Below are 22,119 nucleotides of genomic sequence, written 5' to 3'. Positions count from 1 at the left end.
TGAACAAAACAAAATTACTTCTAGACTTAAACCTGGTGTGCAAGACTTCTGCCTATGGGGCCACATTTTATTTGTTGCAGGGAATATAAAGAGCATGCCCAAAATGCTTAAGTAGATCAAATACATGAACAGAAACACAATGTGCGTGTGCATGTACACACACACTGGCATATATGTGCACACATGTGTAAGTAAACTCATGTGATATGTTTTACATGCCTACCTACACCACTTGCATAGGGAGGAAATAAATTCATCAGGAGCCTCCGACTCCCTCTCACCAATCAATTTCCTTAGGTTTTAGACTAATCTCAATCTCTACTTCTTTTTTCAGTGGTTTTTTCTTCTTCCCAAGAATAATAAATTTACACTCACCCACCATGAATTACTCTGGCCTGAAGCTGAGGCAGCCAAGGTAAAACTCCATCCTAGAGCGGTAGCAGTTGTTTTATGTATCAAAATGTCCCACCTTTGAAGCTGAGTCTTAATAATGTCTTGCAGGAAAGCCCCAGGGCAGAGCCTTTCTCTGCCACAGACTTCTTGTATGACTTTGGGCAAATCATTTAGCTCTCTATTCTTCGGCTCACTGTTGAAAAATGGGAATAATTAAATTGCTCTACTTCATCAAACAACTGTAATGATAAATATGCTATGAAATGGTCTGAAATGTCTGTGATGAAGATCACCTGCTGGATGGAGAGATACAAAGCTAGAAAGGGGAGCCTTGTTACCACTCTAAATTCATGGCATTTTTAAGTCCAGAAGTGCTGTTCTAAGCCAGTTTTAAAGTTTATTTTCTTTAAAAGATGCAGATCAAATAGATTATTCTATAAAAACACTACACATTTTTTATTCTATAAAATAATAGTACAGACTGCAGATGTGGGGTGTGGTACGACACAGAGCTTTGCCATCACAGTTTGGGGTGGCCACGCTGGAGCTGACAGGGCTTATGTGATGGATCTGAACAGCACCAGTGGAGCTGTTTTGCTCTGTCAGGTCAAGATTACCCTTCCTTAAGACCTGCACTCCTGACTCAGATGTCAAGTCACACGAAATTTGTCTACCCTCACAAGGAGGGGCAGGAAATAACTGGGCCTGGGGCTTGTGGCACCCCAGCACCAGGGAGTCCCCCTTCATCCTCATCCTCGCCTCACTGGGGAGGCGCTTGTCCCAGAGCAGGAGGAAGGGGAAGCTGCATGCAATGGCTCTGGGGCACAGATCTGGAAATTCACTCTGTCACTTAGATGGATCATGCACCAGGAGATGACGCCCTCAATGACCATGGCTGTGGGAGCGAAGCCGTAGCTGCAGGAGAGCCTGGGAATATGGGTGCTGCCAGAGGCAGAGGATTTCTCTGCAGAAAGGGCAGGTGAGGCTGGGTAACGCTGCAGCCAAAGACACGGACAAAGGGAAGGGAAATGGTCAGTGTTGGATTAAAAAGAAATTAAACACAGCGTCAACACACGGTGTAGTTATGCTCGTGGGAGTGACCAACAAAAAGGGATGAGTTGTCCTAGCAGTAAGCTGAAGCTGGGTCAGGTTTTTGCCATCAAACCCTCCATCCTCTCACTTTCCCTTTGCTTTGCCTTCTTTCTTGTCAGGTCTCTATCCGAATTCTGACTCTGGGGAAAGCTCACAGCATATATCTTCCCATCGCTCTGTACAAACCCTACCTCCCTCGATCATCATCTCCCTTTGGGACCCCATGCAATAAGCAATAACATTGGAATCAACCAAAAAGTGTTCCCAGAGCTTGCCGGCTCCGTTTTGGCTGGAGATGGCCACAGCAAAGCAGCACGGTCAGATGGTGGCCGATGGACTGACACGTCTGTATTTGCCGTGCTGGCCATGTATGGGGCACCAGCTGGGAAAACCTGGGGTGCTGGGGCAGCGTCTCCCGGGTGCTGGCTCCTATGAGTCCTCCACCCATCAATCTTAGAGCAGTATGCCGTCATGGATAAATAGCAGCTGTTGCAGTAAGCTCATCAGATAACAGGCACATATATTAAAGTACCTTTAGCACACTTACTAAAACATATATTTAGCTAGGGGAAATAATCTTGCCCTGCCTATAAAAGTCAAAGTTTGCCTTTATAAATAACTCCAGGAACCCTGCACGCATCTGAGGAAATGGCGATGGCGTGCATGCTCAGCCTCCTTCCCCGAAAAGATCTCTGAATAAAATATAAACACGCTGAAATATAAAGAACAGTTTGGTGAAGATAATGAAATCTAGTGAAGCCAGTAATTTACTCTGTAAATCATATAGCTACTTCTTCCTTGCAGTTGCCTGCCCTGATTTACATCATGAACCTTATTTCCGAGCTTCTCCCCGCCTTATTGCAAGCACGGGAGCACTGACTACAGCTTCTGCATGTCTTTGTGGCTGGTAAAAAACATTTATTTATACTTGCGAAATGTCCCACTCTAAATATGCTACGTTAGCTTGATACAATTGTTCTTTTTTCCAGTCTTCTCTCAGGTCTTCCCAGGAAGGGAAGGAAAGGCAGGCATCCAAAAATGCCTCTTTTGCACCCATTCTTGTTGTCACGGTAGCTGGGAATGGGAGCAGTCCGAATGCTGCACTGGTGCTGGCCACTGGGAGCTGTGGAGAGGATCCCCCCATGCTGCCCGGGGACCCCACGGCACCCCCAGTCTCCCCAGCCTCCCCACTGACTCCCCGGTCTCCAGCATCCACCGGTCCTTTCCCATTTTATTCATGGCATCAAACCTCTTCCCATTAGCATGCAAAGACTTCGAACACTTGAGCTTTCCTATATTGCACAGAATATCTTAAGAAGGGGCTGGAAATAATTGGGTGCTATCGCCTTGATAACGCCGCCGTGTACACTTGAGCGTATGGAAATCTGAAGTAGCGCCAAACACTCAGGGGCAAGCGGCGAGCCCTGCGTGCCAGGGAGCTGCTGCACAGGGCTTAGCCCCAGCCTCATTTCTTATTCACGTCTCTCCTTTAAGTCTAACCACTCCGAGGTGAGGCTATATCTCTATGAATTCAAGTGGATTTGTCTCCCGGTGTATGCATGTACATTAGGCAGGCATATTATGCATACGTATCGCTCTGCCTGGGTCTACGCAGGAATAGAGACTGCAGGGAAAAAATTATATCTAGATGAGTCTTTATGATGTGTGTTCCTTCAGTATTAAGATCTCTTCAGGCTTTGTATATCCGGTAATATTGCTCTCATTTTAAATTCTCCCGTAATAATTTTAAGAGAAAATTCTTTGTGACAACTGCTGTTGATTTAAAACTAATGTTTAGCCAGTAATGGGTAATTGTATTAGACTAAAAAAAGCTGCTGTAAAGTCAACCCCAGTCTGATTTTTAATTTACTGCATCATCAGCTACTTTTATGATACTATTTAATCTACTGAAATAAAACTATTGCTCTATGAATATCTCTAATATTCAAGAAAGATTGTTTTTAGCCATTCTGCTCTTGGGGCTGAGGAGTTGTTAATTATTGTATGCATAATTCCTGTGAATACATTTATTTATATTTGGTTTAATTGTCACAATACTCAGAGAAGTAATGTGTTATATTTCACTCTGAACTCACTTTTAACTCTTAAACAAGGAAAGGGAAAATGCCCATCACTGCTTTGCACCCGTACCGAGTTCATAAAATGCATTCTGCATTTCCATGGGGAAAAAAAAAAAACATGCCAAAACAATTTCCCCTTATTTTTTCCCCGTAAGGACCTGCATCTCACTCAGCCAGGATAGTTGTGCTCGCAGCCGCATGCAGCACACCAACTGCAACGCTGCGAGAATGATCAGGGCCGCTCTTGCCAGGAGCCTGGTTTGCATTTCCAGGACCTTCACCAAGTGCCTAGCAGCACGGGGGCCTGATCCTGCTCTCTCCTCCCTGGAGCTGTATTCCTGACGAATGCAGCTGGGGTGCAGCGGTAGGTTTGCCTCCTCGAGTGTTAAGAAATCAGTCCTGGAGGGCCTGTTTCAACCCCCCCGGCATTGATGGAAAGACCCCCACTGAGTCGAGTGGGCTTTGGATGGGTCCCCATAGTCTCTGCATGGGTATATTCGTGCACAGAGGAGAGGCTTGCGAGCTACCTTTATATAAATCATAAAAACCAATGTTGTTACAAATAGGAATTGTAATGTTTTTCTTGCTTATTAACTTCCTGCAGAAATAACGTGCATCAAGGTCATGCAAAATAGCTTTCTGCCTCTGTCTATACCTAGCATCAGTGACCTTCTCAAAACAATACACTACCAGACTAAAACAGCATCAAAAATATTGTGCTGCTCATTTCAGATGAAAAAGAAATCTTCATTAGGAAAAAAGTCTATCACAACAAATAATCTGCACCCACCTAGTAAAAAAAAAAAAGAGTTTTTTTTTATTTGCTACTCCTTTACACAGGCTCTCATAAGGATTACCTGGGAGATAAATGGGTCTGTTGGAAGAAAAAAGACTCAGGGTGTGACCAAAAATGTATATCTGTGGCATGTAAGTTGCTGATTTTTAATGTTCCCAATACATTTATATTGTAGCTTTAGGTTTATTTACCCTGATAAATACTTGATTACCTGCCTGTGACAACTAGGGGAGAAGGCTGTTGTCCAATCTGTTATAATACGATCAAGTAACGGTTACAAGATAAAGTAAGATAAAACAAATAATTCTTAACACTGTGCAACCACCTATTATTTTATCCAAACAACTTCTAGTTTTGTTATCTCCTTATGGTCAAATGCCTATTCCCTAGAAAGAGAGAAGTCTCTTTTTACCTCAGTAATTAGCTTGTTTGAAAGCTCCCACAAATTCTTCCTATCATAAATTTTGCATTGCTCTGTGCACAATAATGCACATAAAATTAAATAAACAATTTAATTAATTTAATTAAAATTAAATATTAAACATATTGTGTATAAGAAGCCCGTGTCTTTGATTTAATTGGGCAGGAGTACCCAAAGCAGTTTGGGTAACAGTGAAAAATAATTAAAAACAACAAGTACGGTAGCCTCTGGGTACGAAGAGTAGTTGGGAGCTTTCTCCTGAGAAAGGTTTATTTAATTAAAACTAAACGAATCTTTGGAAAACACTTGATAAGCATTTCATAATACAAATCATAATCCAAAAATGAAGCTTATACTTCGTCTACATGATACTGGAAAATAATATTAAATAATTCAATTCTGCCATGAGCTACTTTCCCAGCACGCACAGAATAATTCAGCAGACAGCATGTTTACCACCTTTAAATTTTCTGTAACATTTAGTTCATCTAGATAAATATTAGTAAATTATATGAAAGCATGATAGATCCATAAGTGATAAGGCTGAGAATTAATGCTTTATTTAGACTGTTTATTGCTTCTTGTAGATACAATACCAGACAAGGAAAGCACAGCTAACTTATTTACAAGGCAAGCTGTGCCTGCGTTGGCAGGTGAGCCATTTGGCTGTGTTCGCGTTTCCTGACCTATTCTTCGACACCTTTCATTCATAATAGAGAATATTATTTCCAGGATCTCATACCACTGGAGGAGGAATAGATTATTTATAGGGTGGTGTCTCTATCAATACTTCATGTTGCCAAACGCTAGTATTTCTATACCGTCCGGTGATAATTTCAGCTCCCTGAAAAACTTGGATCCTGCCCAAGGTGGCAAACTATCCGCCTAGACATCAAACAGTCTGCCTTGCACAACCGCTCACAAGCTGGATTGCAAATGCTGACAGGCTTTATAGGTCATTTCAAAAACAAATGCTTCATTTTAACACCTTAGACTGCAGCAGCTCCTACAACAAGCTGCTGATGCCAACTGGCTTTTTCAAAAGTGAATGTATCCAAAGAGATCCTAATTGACACTTTCAGGCAAGTGCCCAGCATAACTGAATATTACTCAGGTTTCTGGAGAGCGGTTTTAAAGTGACCATATAATTTAAGTGACCTTCGAATATAATTTAAAATGCTACTGTAGAGTCTGGTTCCTCTCCCACTGAATGGGCTCCATCAATGGGGGAACTCCCATTGATGTTAATGAGGGCAGGAGCGGGCACTTCCACCGCTGGCTCCCATTGAATTATCCAGGTTGCTTTTTTTTTGTGGGAGCTTTTTTTTTTTTTTTTGATACATTCCTGGGAAGATCCTGTTAACTGACTTGGAGTTACTTTGGTTCATATCATACCCGCAGCTTTTTAGCAGAGGACCCAGTGATTTAGCAGAGATTTCTGTCGAGCAGAGGTACAATAGGGCCCTTTACAGGGTGTGGGAATTTCCCGCATGTTGATTAAGCTCGTGCTGTAAAAGACCGTAGGCCAAATTCTTCAGTCCTCACGCAGACAAAAGTCCACATTGACTTATCCGAAATCTCCCTGCAAACGCTCATTAAAGTCAATGGCATTTTGCCTCGGTAAGGGCTGGGGATTTGGCCCGGTGGTTGTCTTTGCGATTGGGCATCGCCAGGAGAAGGGGATTACTGCCACACCGAGCCCGCAGCGGGGACTGGCTTGCCCCAGACCCCAGACCTCGGGCACCAGCTTCCCTCCAGCCCCAAAACCCCATAGCAAAATCACACTGTCGGTGCCAGCCCCGTGCTCCGGTGTGCGGTGCTGAGTGATGCCCAGGACCGTGCCTTGGGCCACCACCCTGATACCCACGCAGTGTCACCCTGGGGAGCCCTCCCACCCGGCTTGCCCCATGGGGCAGGCAGAAAGCAGGCAGGGTACTAGCCACCAGCCCACGAGGCTCCTGTCCTCCCCACTGTAGCTGCTATCGAAAAAAAGTCTGGCTTACATGCCCTCCAGAACAAGATAGCCAGTAATTTAGAACCACCTTAGAGGAGGGTACGTCTATCCAGAAAATAATAGAAATATAACAAAAAAAGTGGGCTGGTTTCTATTTGTTTGTTTTAGTCGTATCATAGCTCAGACCTTCCTTGCCATTGTGGTTCAATATTTACTGATCGAAAATATAGACTAGCTGCGAGTCACAGCATTTGCCAGAAAGAACGATTATCATCAGAAAGAAATGGGCATTAAAAGAATAGCTCTTCCATTTCCAGCATATAAAACAGACATTCAGAAGAACAAATAGAGCAGAGAAGAAATGATGGTCATTTGCAAGTAAAATATTACTAAACAATATAACATTGGATTAACTGTTTCATGTATTTATTGTGAAAGAATATATAGAACTTTACATGAGAAACTATCAGTACAAGCAAGAAACAATGCAGCCTTTTAAACAGCTTGCTTTTAAGTTTAATGCTTCTGCACGTATAGTGCGCAAGCTTGCTCCCACTGAAGCTTATGCAACAGCTCCTATGAAGTTTAAAGGGGTCAGGATCGGGCCCCGAGGTTTTCAACTCTTCTCCTGTAATGTCCCTTTCAATAACACTGCAACCCCACTGGTCTCAGTAACGTTAACGTGCTTCGGATGTATTTATGGCTGAGAACGTGCAATATGGCAAAGAGGCACCATAACATGCAATTTGGGGGGCTGATGCTGCAAACTGGGGAGCAATTTTTTCTTTCTACATACATTTAAAAAGAAAAGGAGAGGACGGAGGGGCAGGATAAAGAAAAAAAGCAGGCACATATTGAGCCCAGTCCTGCATTCGTGTGAAGCAAAGCATTGAGCCCGCAGCACAGTAGCGAGGGCTGACTGGACCGGACAAAACCTGACTCCATTTATTGTCTTTTGTTGTGGTGTGCCAGGAATGCAGGAGCCGTGGTTATTCTGAATTCGGGCTGGCTCGGGGGACGGCTTTGTACTCCCAGGACCTGTGGATTGCTGAAAATTGGTGCAGCTCTGATCTCTGGCTTTAGAGATTTTTCTTCCTTCTAGGGCTATTTAAAATGATCACATAATAATTTCAGTAACTCTGTGGTAAATAATAAATTACGTTAATTTGCAATTAGTTCACTATTCCTACACAAGCTCAAATTGAATTAATTTGATATTCACTTACTCAAAATACAGCTCCAAACAAGGATCTCTAACAAACGTGATATGCAGGTCTGTTCTAGTACTCGTCCTGGTTTACCCAGCAATCATTCTAAAACATTTGCCATTCGATGCATGCTTTAACACTGACAAAAATTAGTACAAGGATAATTCTATTATTTAACTAAATATTAAAAAGTTGCTGAGATTAATGCACAACTATATATTTTTTTTTTTATTTAACTGACCAGAAAACCCACTTAACACCTGAATATTTTCCTGGGTCTCATTCTAAATGAAAGAATCTTTGCAGAAACAGAAACATAAAAAGAATTGCAGTGGTACAGTGCAAACACAATAACTGCCTATCGAGATAATTAAAGCACCAGCAGGAGAGATGCGTAAGATAAGAACAGAGAACTTTAGGGCTGGATTAGTGCAACCTTTACTCCGTATGATGCAAAGGGTTGGGCCAGATGACTCAAGAAGTTGTCTCCAAGTCCATCGTCTTTCATTCTATGCATGGGGAAGAGTCGTATTTATTTTTAGCGCTTGAACTCTCCCTGCAAGTGCACTCCGTCCAAATTAAATAAAACTGTAAGACTCTTTCGAATTGCTTGGAAACAGATCCTGAAGCCCTGATTTACTTTCAGCTTCATACACACAAAATTCCTAGTGATTTCAGGGACGATTTTGCCAGATGTATGAAAATGATATGTTCAATTCTCAGAATCGCTACTGCTATAAGAGTGGATTTAGGAAGAACCCAAAATAAAGGAGTCCTTAAAAAAAACACAAACAGTATTTGGCCCCTAATACATAGTAATAACAGTAATGATGTCATTCATGTCCAGTCATGTATATGCTTTCATAAATAATTTTTCATAATTTATTGGATATATAGAAGAGCTTGAAGTGTGACAAGCATCTGTAATTTTAAATAAAGCTTTCAAGTAACTTTTCAAGCTCAGGGCAGTGAAATCCACTGACTGAGTAATGCGTGTCTAAGTACAAAAATCCACGGCAGAGGTATAAGCCTTCTTGAAAGGCAGAAGCATGGGCTGGATGCTGCGTTCTCCTCTTCACTCAGCATCGCCACTGCAGGGACTTATCTGGAGCTGGTGTAAGGCAGCGTACAAGGGAAGGGAGCCCGTGCTGCCTGCATTCACCTTCTCGTACAGCAGTGAAACCAGCAGAGCTAAACCACTTCAAACCAGCTCTCCATTTAGGACGCTGACTTCAAAACCAATTCTGTGATGGATTTGGGGGGCGGCGAGGGGAGCACCCGGGAATTTCAGGCAATGGCCAAGTGTTAGTGGATTAAAGGGGATCTGCAGGATCCTGAAGCTTTCTATAGCACCCTGGGTTTCTCTTTTTGGGAAAAATCTTTCACCTGTGCTATTAACCTCCTTGGGAAGTTAGAGCTTGTCCCTGCCCTGTGACCGACCACCCTGCACCTCAGCCAGCTTACAGGGACTCAGCATTCCCACCAGGCTCAGTGCTCGGGAATGACCTCAGGTGGGAGGATTAACTGCTTGGCACTGCTAACTGCAACTGTACCTTCACCTGGACGCTCAGAAAGGTACAATATGCGAGGCAGAGAGGAATGCTCTACTTTCTGCTGGCACCGCTACATGCCTGTTATTTTTGCCAAGATTTATCCTATCTACGGCAATATCCAGGCCACTAATCTATTGTTGTAGCTCAGGCTAAGCTGATGCTCATTTTTAAATTAAACCTCAGGTGAAAGTTGGCAAATCCGCATGCGTGTGGCTTGTCTCTGCTTGCAATCTTGCGTGCACGCACCTTAGTGCAGTGCAGCTCCTCTGACCTGTGGCTGGTGGGGTTTTATTCCTGACAGGCTAGATGTGAACAAAATCATACGGAGCTGTGTTTTTACAGTTCAGCCTTCTGAGTCCCATCCCGCTGCCACTGAAATCAATGGCAAAACTCCCAACTTCGCTAGTCATATCAGATTAGCTTTGTTCCACAGACTGAAACAATCTAATAGATACCAGGTGTCCTCGATAGAGCTTGTGTGGTCTACAAGTAAGTGGAACATATTTTAAAAAGTCAAATATGAAACAGCTACATCACAGAACCTGTAATAACCCCAAACTGGTATTATTATCTATGGAGGACACGATCAGTATCTAAAATGTGACTCGATATATATTTATGTGATGCATCCTATAACAGACATGTTCTGGGGTAAACTCAGCTGCATGTTAAACCACTACAGAAATGAATCCATATTTATGCTCATTTCCACAAGAAAGCATGGCTCTCGTGTGTTTTTACTTAAGGGAGAGAGCCCCAAACAACCTTAAATTAATCCAGAAATCCACTTTAAATATATGATCCTGCATGTAAAAAGACCCATAGAAGCTAAAGGCTGCACGTGAAACCTCTAGGCTGCTGCTCTAACATTTAGCTCCCTTCTTGCTCCAAGCCGCAAACCTCCACTGTGAAATTCCCTACCTGCTTTTCCACAGTCATGGAGCCTCACCAGCTCCTCCAGTAGCACAGACTGGAGGAGATGACACAGCACTATAAATGTCCAGATCTGGGCTGCACCAAGACATCCGTCGCTGCGCAATGGCCGTAGCTAGAAAACGTGCAAGGAATTTCCTTGTGCTGTCTCCTGGTGTGGAGGTGGCCCAGGAGCCTTGCCCGGCTCAGGAGAAACTCCCAATGCCCTGCTCTGCACCAACATGGACAACAATTGCTCTGCCCACTCCAGGGCCTGAACCTGATTCACAGCACCTGCAGACAGGGGCCTCAGTGCAGCTCCTGCTTGTTTTGCCCAAGGGAGGACCCGAGCTTCCAGCCCAGGACCCATCACACAGGTACAGCTGGGTCAATAACCTAGGAACACACCAATGGGGAGATTCCAAGGAAAAATTCAGCCCTTCCCAGGGAACAACAAAAAAAAAATACAGATCATTTTTCTAATCCAATTAAAGGTCCTCAAATGTGGTAAGATCTACCCTGGTTCCCAGCCAGAAGGATATCTCCTAGGGCTGTTTGCATGCTGGTGCTCAAGTCTTCTGCTCTGCTTTTGCCTTGCAATTCCATCCCCTGGGGCCAGCTTCCATGGATGTCCCTGCCTACAAAGTTGGCCCAGGGCTCTTGTGGGCAGCACCAGTATCCGATGGATGGGGAGCTGGAGTCAGGAGGCTTCAAAGCTCCTTTATCTCCCTCTCTGCTAAGGAAGCAGGAGCAAGCCCCACATCAAGCCTCCCTCTTCCATCCAAAGCACTGACTGTTGTCTCCTAAGGGTTGATGGGCAGCATGTGCTTGCCCCCAGCCTGGCCTAATGGGAAGCACCTTCTCATCTGGGGTCCAGGTGCTGCTGCAGCAGCCCCTTCAGAGGAGAGCACTGCAGTACCTGAGGTATCATACAGCTGCCAGTGGAAAGGGCCAAGCTGACAGCCCTCTGCAGCAAAACGGCTGCTGGCGGCAGTGCCCAGCTCCGAAAGTCAAAGGGTACACATTTAATTTTTTTTTAAAAAGCTGCACCAGGGCTCAGGAAAACACCAAGCCCCATTAAAGAGGCATGATCCAACTGGTATTTCATTTGGTATCTGAAAATCCAGTGCTATCTCTAATCTTATCTTTTACCAGCCATCCTCCTTCATTATGGATTTTTAAGAGGCTTAAATACTTGTACTTTTCCAATAAAGATCTTGCAAAGTACGTTCAAGGGTAGCTTATTTTAACATTCATCACATTTAACAAGAGTTTTACCAGAGCAGAGAGAACGCGTAACTAATTGTTGGAAGATCTGGTCAAGTTTATTGTAACGGGTAACTGTCGGGCAATTATGATTTATTTATTCAGAGGGAGATAAGGCACGCATTGTTCTCTGGAAGCAAAAAAACAGGACTGATCTTAAAGTTAATATTATTTCCCATGCCTTCTTCAGTCTCTTTATAACTGAGGGGACCCACGAGAGCATAATCCTCATTGGCTCCCTTCACTCCAAATTTTTGGGTTGAAGCTTAACTTCTCCCCAGCCTGGCTCCGGGCCCGGCGAGGCCATGCAGGTGGGTCTCCTCCTCCACCTATTTCTTAAAAGATCTCTTGTCATGAGGGGACACCCGGGAGGGCCGGTGCCCCCCGCGGGGTCCCCGAGCCTCGCTCCCCGCCGGGGGGCAGGGTAAGAAGGGGAGGGTGTTGGCGGGGTCTTTTTGAACTGACAATCAAAAAAAGGAAAAGGGAGAGAGAAATGTGCCCCGTTAGTGCCACCCTTCCTCGGGTCCCTGCGGTGCTTTCTCGGGGAGCAGCGCGCCCCCGCAAACGGAGGCAGCGGGGAGCGGGCGGGGGCGGCTCCGTGGGCGGCGGCAGGCACGGCAGGGCCCGGCACGGTCGGGGTGGGTAGAGCACGGCACTGCCCAGCCCAGCCCGGCCCGGCCCGGCCCCACGGGGAGCGCAGCCCTTCCCCACACCCCACCCGCGCAAACAGACCCCGGCTCGGGCGGCCGCTGCCCCACGGGCGCCGGCTGAGACGGGTGGGAGGCGGCGGTGGCCCCCCGACGCCAAGGGGTGCCCCGAGCCCGGCACCCCGGGGTGCTGCCTGCCCCCCTCTCCCTCCATCCCCGTCCCTCCCCACCCCCAGGTCGATGCAGTGCCCGGGTGACCGCTGCCCCGCGGCTCTGCCTGGCCCCGGGAAGCTCTGGGGCTTTGCTGGGGACCGGGGAGGGCTGGCGGGGCGGGGGGTGCCGCCGAGGGGGGGCAGCGCCCCGAGCAACCCCGGCAGCGCCCGGCGTCGGGGCTGCCGTTCCTTCTGGCGGGACCCCGCTGTTCCCCGAGCCCCGCGGCTCCAAGCAGCCCGACCGAGGATGCGAAAGGGGAAAAAAACAAAACAAAACAAAACAACCGAAATGTGCCCCTGTGCCCCCGCATCGCCCTGGCGCGGCGGCTCCTCGCCGAGCCCCGGCCGAGCCCCACGGCCCCGGGGCAGAGCGGGGCTGCGCCCGCTGCCCGCCCCGCCGAGCCCCCCGCGACCGCCCCGCCGGCACCGGCATCGCCACGGCCACGGGCCGCAGCGGGCTCGGCTCGGCTCGGCTCGGCTCGGCAGCCCCGTCCCGTCCCCCTTAGCCCCCCCGACGGCTCTGCTGCTGCCGCAGCTAACAAAGTTTTTATTCGCATCCTCGTTATCGCCAAACTGACAAAGTGACCACGAACAAACAAACAAACTCTTTTTAATGTAACGGTTGCTCACCTGGTGCAGTAAAGATCAGATCTCAGAGCAAAGGACTTCTACTTCCAGCAAAGTCTGGTTCCCCGACTCACTCAGCCGGAAGAGCGAGCTCCATTAGCGAGTTTACACACACTCTTTTAAATCTGTTTCACAGGCATTTGATGTAGAGCATAAAGATGCACCTTGCGCTGCTGTCAACAGCCAGCCCGAGGCTGGGGCTCGGGCGCTACGTGCCCAACTCCCCAACAGAGGGAAAGTTACAGATCTTTTTTTTTTTTAACTCAAAATTTATAACGTTTTTCCTCCAAATTTCAGCCCTTCGCCATTCGGCGAAGTTTTTTCCAAGCGGTTTCAGATTTAATTGGAAACCGTTTGAGTTGTGTTTTGATCCGCCCGCCGCTCTGCCTTTATTTCGTGTAAGACAAAATAAAAGTTAAATCGAACCGGTTTCACCGACCAGAAGCCGGAGCCCCGGGGTTGGGGGGTGCCCCGGGCCGTGCCCCCGTTGCCGGGGCCCTCCCGGGGCGCGGCGGCGCGCAGTGAGCTCCCCGCCCCCCCCCACCCCCCCCCGCCGGGGACTCCGCGGGCGGCTTCGGACGCGGGTGGGCGGCCCGGGGGTGGGGGGTTGGGCCGGGGCAAGGCCGGTCCCTACAGCCCCCCCCCCCAGCCACGATCGGCTCCGGACAAATACCAGCGCCTGCTTGGCGAGCAGAGCTCCTACCTCCCCTTGGTCACTTGTTAGCGCTGCCTCGGACCTTACCCGACGGGGAGGGAGAGGTGCAGTGCTTGGTAATATTCACTGTAAACCACTGCGAGATTCACTCGCTTAATTCCGGCACCGCAGGGGGGGTGCGGAGGGAGCCCGGGGCCGGGGCCGGACCCCCGAGCCCCCCCCCCCCGGCGTCACCCTCCGGCTCCCAGCGCCCTTCGCTGGGCGCCCGGGGGCCGCGCATCCCCCCCCGGCTGGAGCCGAGGCGAGGGCCCCCCGCACCCACGGCCCTCCAAGCAGAGGGGAGGGGAGCGGAGCCCTCTTGTAAAGCTCCCAGCCGTCGGAGCCCGCAAGATAAACATCATTAGAAATCATTGTAATTGGGATTGTGAAATCTGACCTCTGACCCGCCGGGCTACGTGTCACAACCGTGTCTGCTTTGATTCCTCGAAAGGCGGCACAAAGGAACAAGCTCCGTGACAGGAGGCAGCGGGATCTGCGCCCCGGCCCGAGGGGACCGACGGGGGGGACCACGCGTGGCCTCCCCCTCCTCCCCCGCGCCTCATTTGCATATGCAAAGCAGCAGGCCGCCGGGCCGCCCCCGCCGGGGGGGGGGGGGGGGTCGGGCCGGGGCCGGGGTCGTGGAAGGGGTTGTGCCCGGCTCTCGGGGTGCTTTGGAGGGAGAAAGGAGCGTCGGTGCGTCCTTCCACCAGCGGAGGGAGGAGGGGAGAGGGGCCGGGGGTCGTCGGTTGGGTGTTGGCGGAGATTCACACCCCGCAAACCCGCTGCTGCCTCCCGAGAGTCGGGGTGGTGGGGAGCCCACGCTAATTCCCCACGGCAGGGAGGGAGGGGGAGGTACGGTATCGCTTGTGGGTGCCCTCTCCTGGGGTTTGGGGTCCCCGGTCCCATCCGCCCCCTCCACCCCCCAGCCCCGGTGCGTGTCCCCCGCCTCCCCCCGCCCTTCCGCGCACCCCCGGTCCGACGGGGAGGCCGCTGCGGCTCCTGCTTTGACCCTCTCTGCTCCTCGCAGCCCACCGCGGGGCTGGCGCTGAGCCCCGGGGGGGCACACCCGGAGAGCATCCCCCGCGGGGCTGTCTGCCCCCGGCACCCACGGGGGACGGGGGTCATTCGTGGAGCCAGCGAGGGCAGACCTGTGCCGGTCCCCTCATACGTCCCGCTCAGCTGCTCTCGCCGAGAAATCCTAAAAGCATAATTACATTAGAAAGCCTGATTTGTTTAAATAATCCTCTTTAGGCTCCCCTTAATCTGCCCTATATTTCCCCCTTCGTCTTTATTCCTGACTTGTCCGGCTCAGCTGAGCTTGGCCGGACACCCCACGGCTGAGGAATCCCCTCCTCATCTTCCTCCTCCTCCTCCTCCGGAGCCCCCCACCCTGCGGGCGACCCCCGGCTGCAGGTAGGCAGCGGGCCCAGGGGTCCGTCGATGGGGCGGGGGGAGGCGGGGGGTCCCGGCAGCCCCCCTCGGCCCGGCACCGACATCCAGCCTTCGCACCACCCGGGCGTCCCGCCGGCGGGGAAATCGAAGCGGGTCGGTGCCCTGTTCCCTCGGCAGGGCAGGGCCGGATCCGGCTCTCGGGGAGTATCAGACCCGATTTTTAAGCAGAAATGACATTTTTTCGCCTGTACAGCTCCAGGGGAGTGCGGGGCGGCGGGTACATGAGAAAGGCAGAGAACTGAACTGAGATTGGAGCTGGGGGGGAATCTCTCCGCGTCCCCCCGACAGCAGCAAGTGAAGGGCGACCGGGGGGTGGCCCGGGCGACCGGCTCTCGGTGGCCGCTTTCCCCCGGAGCGGTGCGGCTCGCAATTTGAAAGACGGTTTCTTTTCCTCGGTGCGGAAGATTTAAGTTTATGTTTCAATCCCATGGAAAAGAGGAGAGGGAGAAAGAAATGCAGAACTTTAGATGGCGCTGTACAACGCTTATTGAAGCCCTGCGAGTATTCCCGGCTCCTCGGCCTGCATTGAGGAGCGGAGCCCTCGGCGGGCAGAGGAGGGCTGGGCTGGGCGGGGATGGGGTGGGATGCGCTGGGGTGGGGTGGGCTGGAGGAGGGGTCCTGCCCCGGTGCGGAGGGCAGGGGGCTCTCGCCGGGCAGGGCAGCCCGGGCCTGCGCCTCCGTCCCCGCTCGGTGACAGCTAATGCAGCGCTAAGCGGGAAGAGTTAAAAAGCAAACAAAAATGGCAGAGGCCGTCTCCCGCTGCCCCTCTGCTCCCCTTCTCCTCGCACAGACGGAAACCCCCTAATGCCTCCGACGGGGCGAAGAGGGGAGGGAAAGCTGCGGACTCGATAGGAGCTGCAGGCTGCGCCGGCCGGCTGTGCTGCTGCGCGCCCACCTCCGCGCCCCGGCCCGCCCGGCCCGCCCGGCGCCCGGTCTCTGCAGGGGCCGCGGGGAGCGGACCCCCAGCGCCCGCCCTCGGCTCCGCGGGGCCCCACGCAAGGCCCGCGTGGGCGCCAGGCCCGGGCACGGCGGCCCTCGACGGCCCGAGGACAAAGCCACAGGCACGGCCCCGGCCCCGGCCCGTCGGTGCCCCCGCTCCGGCGGCGAAGAGAGCCGGCCCCGGGACGGGGCGCAGCCCAATTTAACCGGGGTGGGTGGAAAAGCGGAGCGGGGGCGGCAGGCTGGGGGTCCCGCCGGCCCTCCACTACCCCACGGTCCCCACGCACACGGGGAAACGCGACCCGAGCCCTAGAAGGGGGAGCGGAGGGCAGGGGCGGGGAGCGGGGAGCGCTGCGGGGAGCGGCGGCGCAGCGGCCGGTGCCGAGCGGCGATCGCTCCGCTCCTCTTCCCCGCCGCGGCTCTGCCCGGCCCGGGGCGAGCTCCTCGCTGGGCACTCAGTGCGGGAGCAGACCCTCTCGGAGCGAGTCGAGGAGCTGTCAGGCAAATCCCTTTTCAACACATCCCGGAGCTCGAAACGTCCAGACGGTTTCAGGCATTTTTTCCTGCAGGAGCTGGTGATATATTATTGCCATTATTACGAGGTGGTTTTTATTTCTTGTTAAAAAGGGAGATGCGGGAGGCAAGGCACGACCGCAACGGCCAAAGAGAATTATTTTTTTTAAGAGGGTAGAAAAAGAAAAATAAAAAAATAAAAAAAATAAAAAATCGAAGGTCTTGGACAGGGTTTTAAACCAGGGACAAGCGGTTTAAAAATTGCTGCACTGATCCATCGAAAACAAAACCTAAATACGCCACCGAAATGGCACTATATACGCAGCGTATTGTGTATGTATATCTATATTTATTTTTTATATTTGTATATATATATACACATATATATGTGTGTGTGTATATATATATATACACAAACATCCATACACTAAAATAAAGAATTACAGCCAGCCTGGATCCTGAACACAGTCTACACTTTATTTCAGACTACAGATTTCTGAACATAATAAAATCTTTGGCTTGTAGCGGCGGGTTCAGTCTCGCAGTCTGTGGATCAGAATTATTTTTTTTTTTTCCTCGGGAAAAAAAAAAAAAGTGACAGAAATTCACACACACACACACACAAAAAAAAATAAGATCAAACGAAAGATCAGGAAAGTCGGACATTTACTGTAAAACAAGAGCAACGGACATCGAGGGGAAAAAAAGAAAAGTAAAGCAAACAAAACGAACAAACGAACAAAAGAGAGGGGAAGAGAGAGAGAGAAGGGGAGAGAGAAACTGTCCAGCAAATAGAGATCGCTACACATATTTCTTACCTGAAATTAAATATATACAAGGTCATATGCTGTTTGGCTATATAGAGATAATTTTTTTTTTTTTGTAACTGTTCATATTTTTTTTTTTCTTAATCGGAGTCCTTATACTATGGATAGACAATAGATCTGCTTTTAAATAGCACCTGTCTGCCTCCCGGCCGGCGGGCCGGCGCCGCGGCGCAGGGCTGGGGGGGCCGCGCCGCCTCACTCGCTCTCCTCTTTGTCCTGCACGGTGGTGGTGGAGTGGTTGTAGAGTCCCTGGGCCATGAGGTGCAGCGCCAGCCCGTTCTTGATGCCCGTCGCCTTCTTGATCTTGGCTCGTTTGTTCTGGAACCAGATCTTGATCTGGGACTCGTTGAGGCTGAGCTCCTGGGCCAGGCTCTGCCGCCGCTGCTCCGTGATGTACCGGTTCGCCTGGAACTCCGCCTTCAGCCGCTGCAGCTGCTCGGCCGTGAACGCCGTCCGCGGCCGCTTGTCCTCCTTCTCCGTCTTCTTCTTCTTCAGCTTCCTGGTGCGGGGGCCTGCGGGCAGGGCACACACACGCCGCTGGGCAGGGCCGCGCCGCCGACCGACTGACCGACCGACCGACAGACCGACCGACCGCCGCCCCCGCCCCGCCGGCCGCTGGAAAAATGGCCGACGGGCGAATTTCTGCCGGTCCCCTGTGTTTGTGTGCCCCCACCCCCGCCCACCCCCAACCCCGGCACCGCCGCCCCGGCACGGCGGAGGGAAGGACGGGGAAGGAGAGGGGAGGCCGGCGCCGGGCCGCCCGCGCATCCCCCGCCGCCCCGGCCCCGCCGAGGGGAGCGGCGCCCCGCTCGCCCCCCGCCCCGGCACACGTCGGGGCTCCGCTCCTCCCGCCTCGCCGGGACCAGCCGCGCTCCCTCTGCACGGCCCGGGGCCGGGGCCCGCCGGCCGGGCAGCGGCTCCGCCGGGCAGCGCGGAGGGCGAGGGTCCCCGCGGCCCGGCTCCGGGGAGCGGCCGGGAGCAGCAGCCTGGTCGGGGGCTGCCCCGGTCTCTCTTTGGGGGGCAACAGCCCCTCCGCAAGGCCAGCCCAGCCCCGGGGGGGCTTGCCCGCCGCCACCCCGGAGCCCCGCCGCCGCCCCGGCCGTCCGGGCCCTCCGGCGGCCGATCCTGGCCGGGGACCCCCGGCCCTGCCTGCAGCTCCCTCCATCAACCCCGCCGAAAGCGGTGCCCCCCCCCCCCGCCCCATCCCGAGGCCGGGATGGGGCCGGCTGAAGTGCCACAGGTCTCGCCGGGGAAGCAGCCCGGCCCCGGGGGCAGCGCCCGGCCGGGGGGCCACCCCCGGTCCTCTGCACGCCCGCCCGGCCCGGGGGGAGCGGAGAGGGGAGGGAGCCCTGGAGAAAAGGACCTGCGAAAATCCCCCGACAGCTGCCGGGGTCGGCGGGCGGCCCCGGGCCCGCAGCCCCCCGCCATCAGCAGCCGCAGCCGCAGCCGGCGAGGCCTCCCGGCCGCCGAGTAGGCCGAGAGCTCCTCTCCCGGCGCAGCCCCTCCCCGGAGCGGGGGGCTTCCCCGCGGCTCGGCGGCGGCTGCCGGCGGGGAGGAGGACGGGGCCCGGCGGGATGCTCCGGGGCTCGGCCGGCGGAGGGGCGGAGGCCGAGGGGAGTGGAATGGCTTTGCCCCTGCCACCTTGCAGCGGGGTGCCGGCGCCTCCGACCGCCGCAGCCCGCTCGTCCCCGGAGCCGGGAGAAGCGGCCGGGGCCGGCGGGCAGCTCCGAGCACAACAAAGAGGGCGGCCGAGCCGAGCCTGCCTCCCCTCGCCCTTCTCCCCTCCGGGCTGGGGTGAGCAGGGAGCTTCGGGGAGGGCGTGCAGAAATAATTCTCTGCCCGAAGAAAGGGGAGGAAAGGAAATAAAGGCGCAAGTGCAAAACGCCTGGCGCACGGCGGCCCTGGGAATCGGTAGCGAAACGGCCGTGGCCGGGCCGGCCGGGAGCGAGGGCCGCGCCGTCTGACAGCTCTATCACTCCATCAATCACCCCAGTCAATCAAAGTGGCTTTTCTGAGTTTCGAGTCGCTGGACGTGTCAATAACGGGGGATGGAGATGGCCCGGCCGATAGCACCGCACCGACCGCCGGCGGGGAGCAGCCGGGCCGGGCAGCGCGGAGCGGGGCCGGGGCCGGGCAGCCACCGCCTTCCCCGCGTCCCAGAGCCGTCCCCGGGCAGCTGGGCCCGAGCCCCCCGGGCCGGCACAGGGGAGCCCTCCCCGGCCCCGGCCCACGCTGGCGGATCCCTGGCTGCTGGCCTGGGGTGTCACGGGGGAACCCTCTCTCCTCGCCCTCCGCTTCTTTCAAAAAAATTTACAATTAAAAATTGTAACTAACGGTGAGAAAATAAGGGGCTGCCGGGGGCACCCGGGAGGGCGTAAACAGCGTGAAAGGGGCGGCAGAAGGGGCCGGGGGCCGGGAGGGCCGAGCCGGCGGCTCCCGGCGGGGCGGCCCCGGGCAGAGGCACGTCCCCCCCCCGAGAGCCGGGCCCCAAATCACGGCGGGGAGCACCGGCTGCCGCGGCAATGCGCGGCCTAAGGGCCTGCCCGGCTCTGCCTCGCCGCAGAGGCCCCCACAAACAGCCCCTCCGCCACCTTCTTAAAAAAAAAAAAAAACAACCCTTTTTCTTCGCCTTCCGAGAAAACAGCCCCCCACACGCACCGCTCAACATGTGGCTCAGGTCTTCCCCCCGCCACCCCCCAAAGGCCACCAGCACCCAGGAAAAAATATAAAATAAGGAGGAAAGGGGGGGGGGGGAAAGCCCCAACCAAGGGAGCAGCCGAATCCGCTGCCTGTTTTCGCAGCGCTCCCACCCCACGCCGCGCTGCGGAACACCCAGGGCTGCGGCAAGGCGGGGCGGGCGGGGGGCAGGGGTCGCTCCCCGCCGGCTCTCCGCATGGAAACGCCGCCGAATCGGGGCCCGGCGTCACATTCAAATTTGGGAGACTCGGAGGAGGAAAAGGGGGGGGGGGGACGACGACACACGCGTTTCCTCTCGCCCCGGGTGACCCAGGACCCCCCCGCGCCTCCCCACGCGAGATCCTCAGCAGGCCGGGAGCCAAGGCGAAGGGGGCAAGAGGGGAAGGGGAGGGGGGGGGGCGACCCTGTCACGATTTTAACAGCTCCCAGATGCGCCGCGGTTCCTTACCCGAGGACGGTCTGTCTGAATACCTAGTGCAGTAGACCAGGCAGGCCACACCAGCGGCTGTTGCGAGTCGGGCTTTATAACAGGTCCTCCATTATTAGAGCCCATGAGGAGGATGGCGGGGCTGCCGTGCTCCCCGTACTTCGCCGGGTGAGTCTCGCCCCCGTCGGCGGGGGGCTTGGCCGTCCCCGACGCCGCCGCCGCCGCTACCGCCGCGGCGGGGCTGGCTTTGGCGGCGGCGGCGGCGGCCGCGGGCGGCGGCGGCGGCGCGGAGCCGTCGGGACGGCAGTTCGAGTCCGGGCAGAGGAGGGAGGGCGGGTTGGGCGGCCGGGCCAGCAGCGGGTTGACGTTTTCTCTACCTGAGCTCTGCCCCCGGTCTCCGTCCCGCTCCCGGCTGCCTCCTCCTCCTCCTCCTCCGCCGCCGGCCGGCGCGGGCGGCTCCTTCTTGCAGCCGAAGTCCGGCCTCAGGATGTTGTCGATGAAAAAGTTGGTGGTGCGGTGGGGCGGCGGCGGCGGGGGCGGCGGGGGCGGCGGGTGGCGGCGGCGGGGCAGGGGCAAGGGGCAGGGCGCGGCGGGGGAGGCGGGCGCGGGGCTGGGGGACACGGGTACGCTCTCGCCATCGCTGCCGCTGCCGCTGCTCGCCGGGCCGGGCGCCGCGTCTCGGTGGCCGTGCCCCTCCGGCGGCTCTTCCATGCTCAGCCCCCGCCACGGAGATCGCTGCCTCTTTTCCCCCCCACCCACCCGCTTTACGCCCACCCCACTTTGCCGGTGGGTGGCGGGGTGGAAAAGGGGGAGGAAAAAATTAAAAAAAAAAAAAAAAAAGAGGGAAAAAAGAAGAAAAAAAGAAAAAAGAATAAAATCCACTTGTTGGGCTGGAGCTGAGATTTTTTTTTTTTTCTCTCCCCCTCGCACGGATCCAAAAGCGGGGAGACACTCGAGGGCTTCTTTCCCCCTTCTCCCGATCAGCTTATATTTCCACCACCAAAAAAAAAAAAAAAAAAGAGGAAAAAGAAAAAAACCAAACCCAAAAAGGTGTGCGGCAACACCGCGCCCCCCCCCCCCCCCGAAAAAACACCCGCCCCCCGAAAACCCGTCAAAATCTGCCCATCTCCCCGCCGCCGCCGCCGCCGCGGCGGCTCCGCGCTGCCCCGCTGTCACGCTGCGCTCTGCCCACGCCGCGGGCTGCCGGAGCCCTTCTCCGCCAGCCTGGTGGTGCACGCCGCCCCGGCCGGTGTATTATTATTTTTTTTTTTAATTCTTTCTTTTTTTTTTCCTCCCTTTTTTTTGTTTTTTTTTGTTTTTTTTTTCTATTAAAAAAAAAAAAAAAAGGCCAAATCTCTGACAGCTCCGGTCCGTGCAACAAACTCTCCCTAAAAAATCCCTCAGCCAC

The 22,119-nt window shown here is 53.9% G+C and overlaps 1 protein-coding gene across 1 annotated transcript; it reads right to left on the bottom strand.

The window, feature by feature from the left end:
* Positions 1-17,782: 17,782 nt before the first annotated feature.
* On the bottom strand, positions 17,783-21,422 carry EN1 (engrailed homeobox 1; the record flags this gene model as incomplete). Its single annotated transcript, XM_082311545.1, is given in 3 exon segments — positions 17,783-18,099; positions 20,733-20,768; positions 20,771-21,422. Coding segments are annotated over 3 exon segments (1,005 nt in total).
* Positions 21,423-22,119: the final 697 nt, after the last annotated feature.

Source organism: Platalea leucorodia (genome assembly GCF_965183815.1).
Source record: "Platalea leucorodia genome assembly, chromosome: 5".
NCBI lineage: Eukaryota > Metazoa > Chordata > Aves > Pelecaniformes > Threskiornithidae > Platalea > Platalea leucorodia.
Note: the sequence above shows the minus strand (reverse complement) of the source record. Positions and strands in the feature narration are given on the sequence as shown.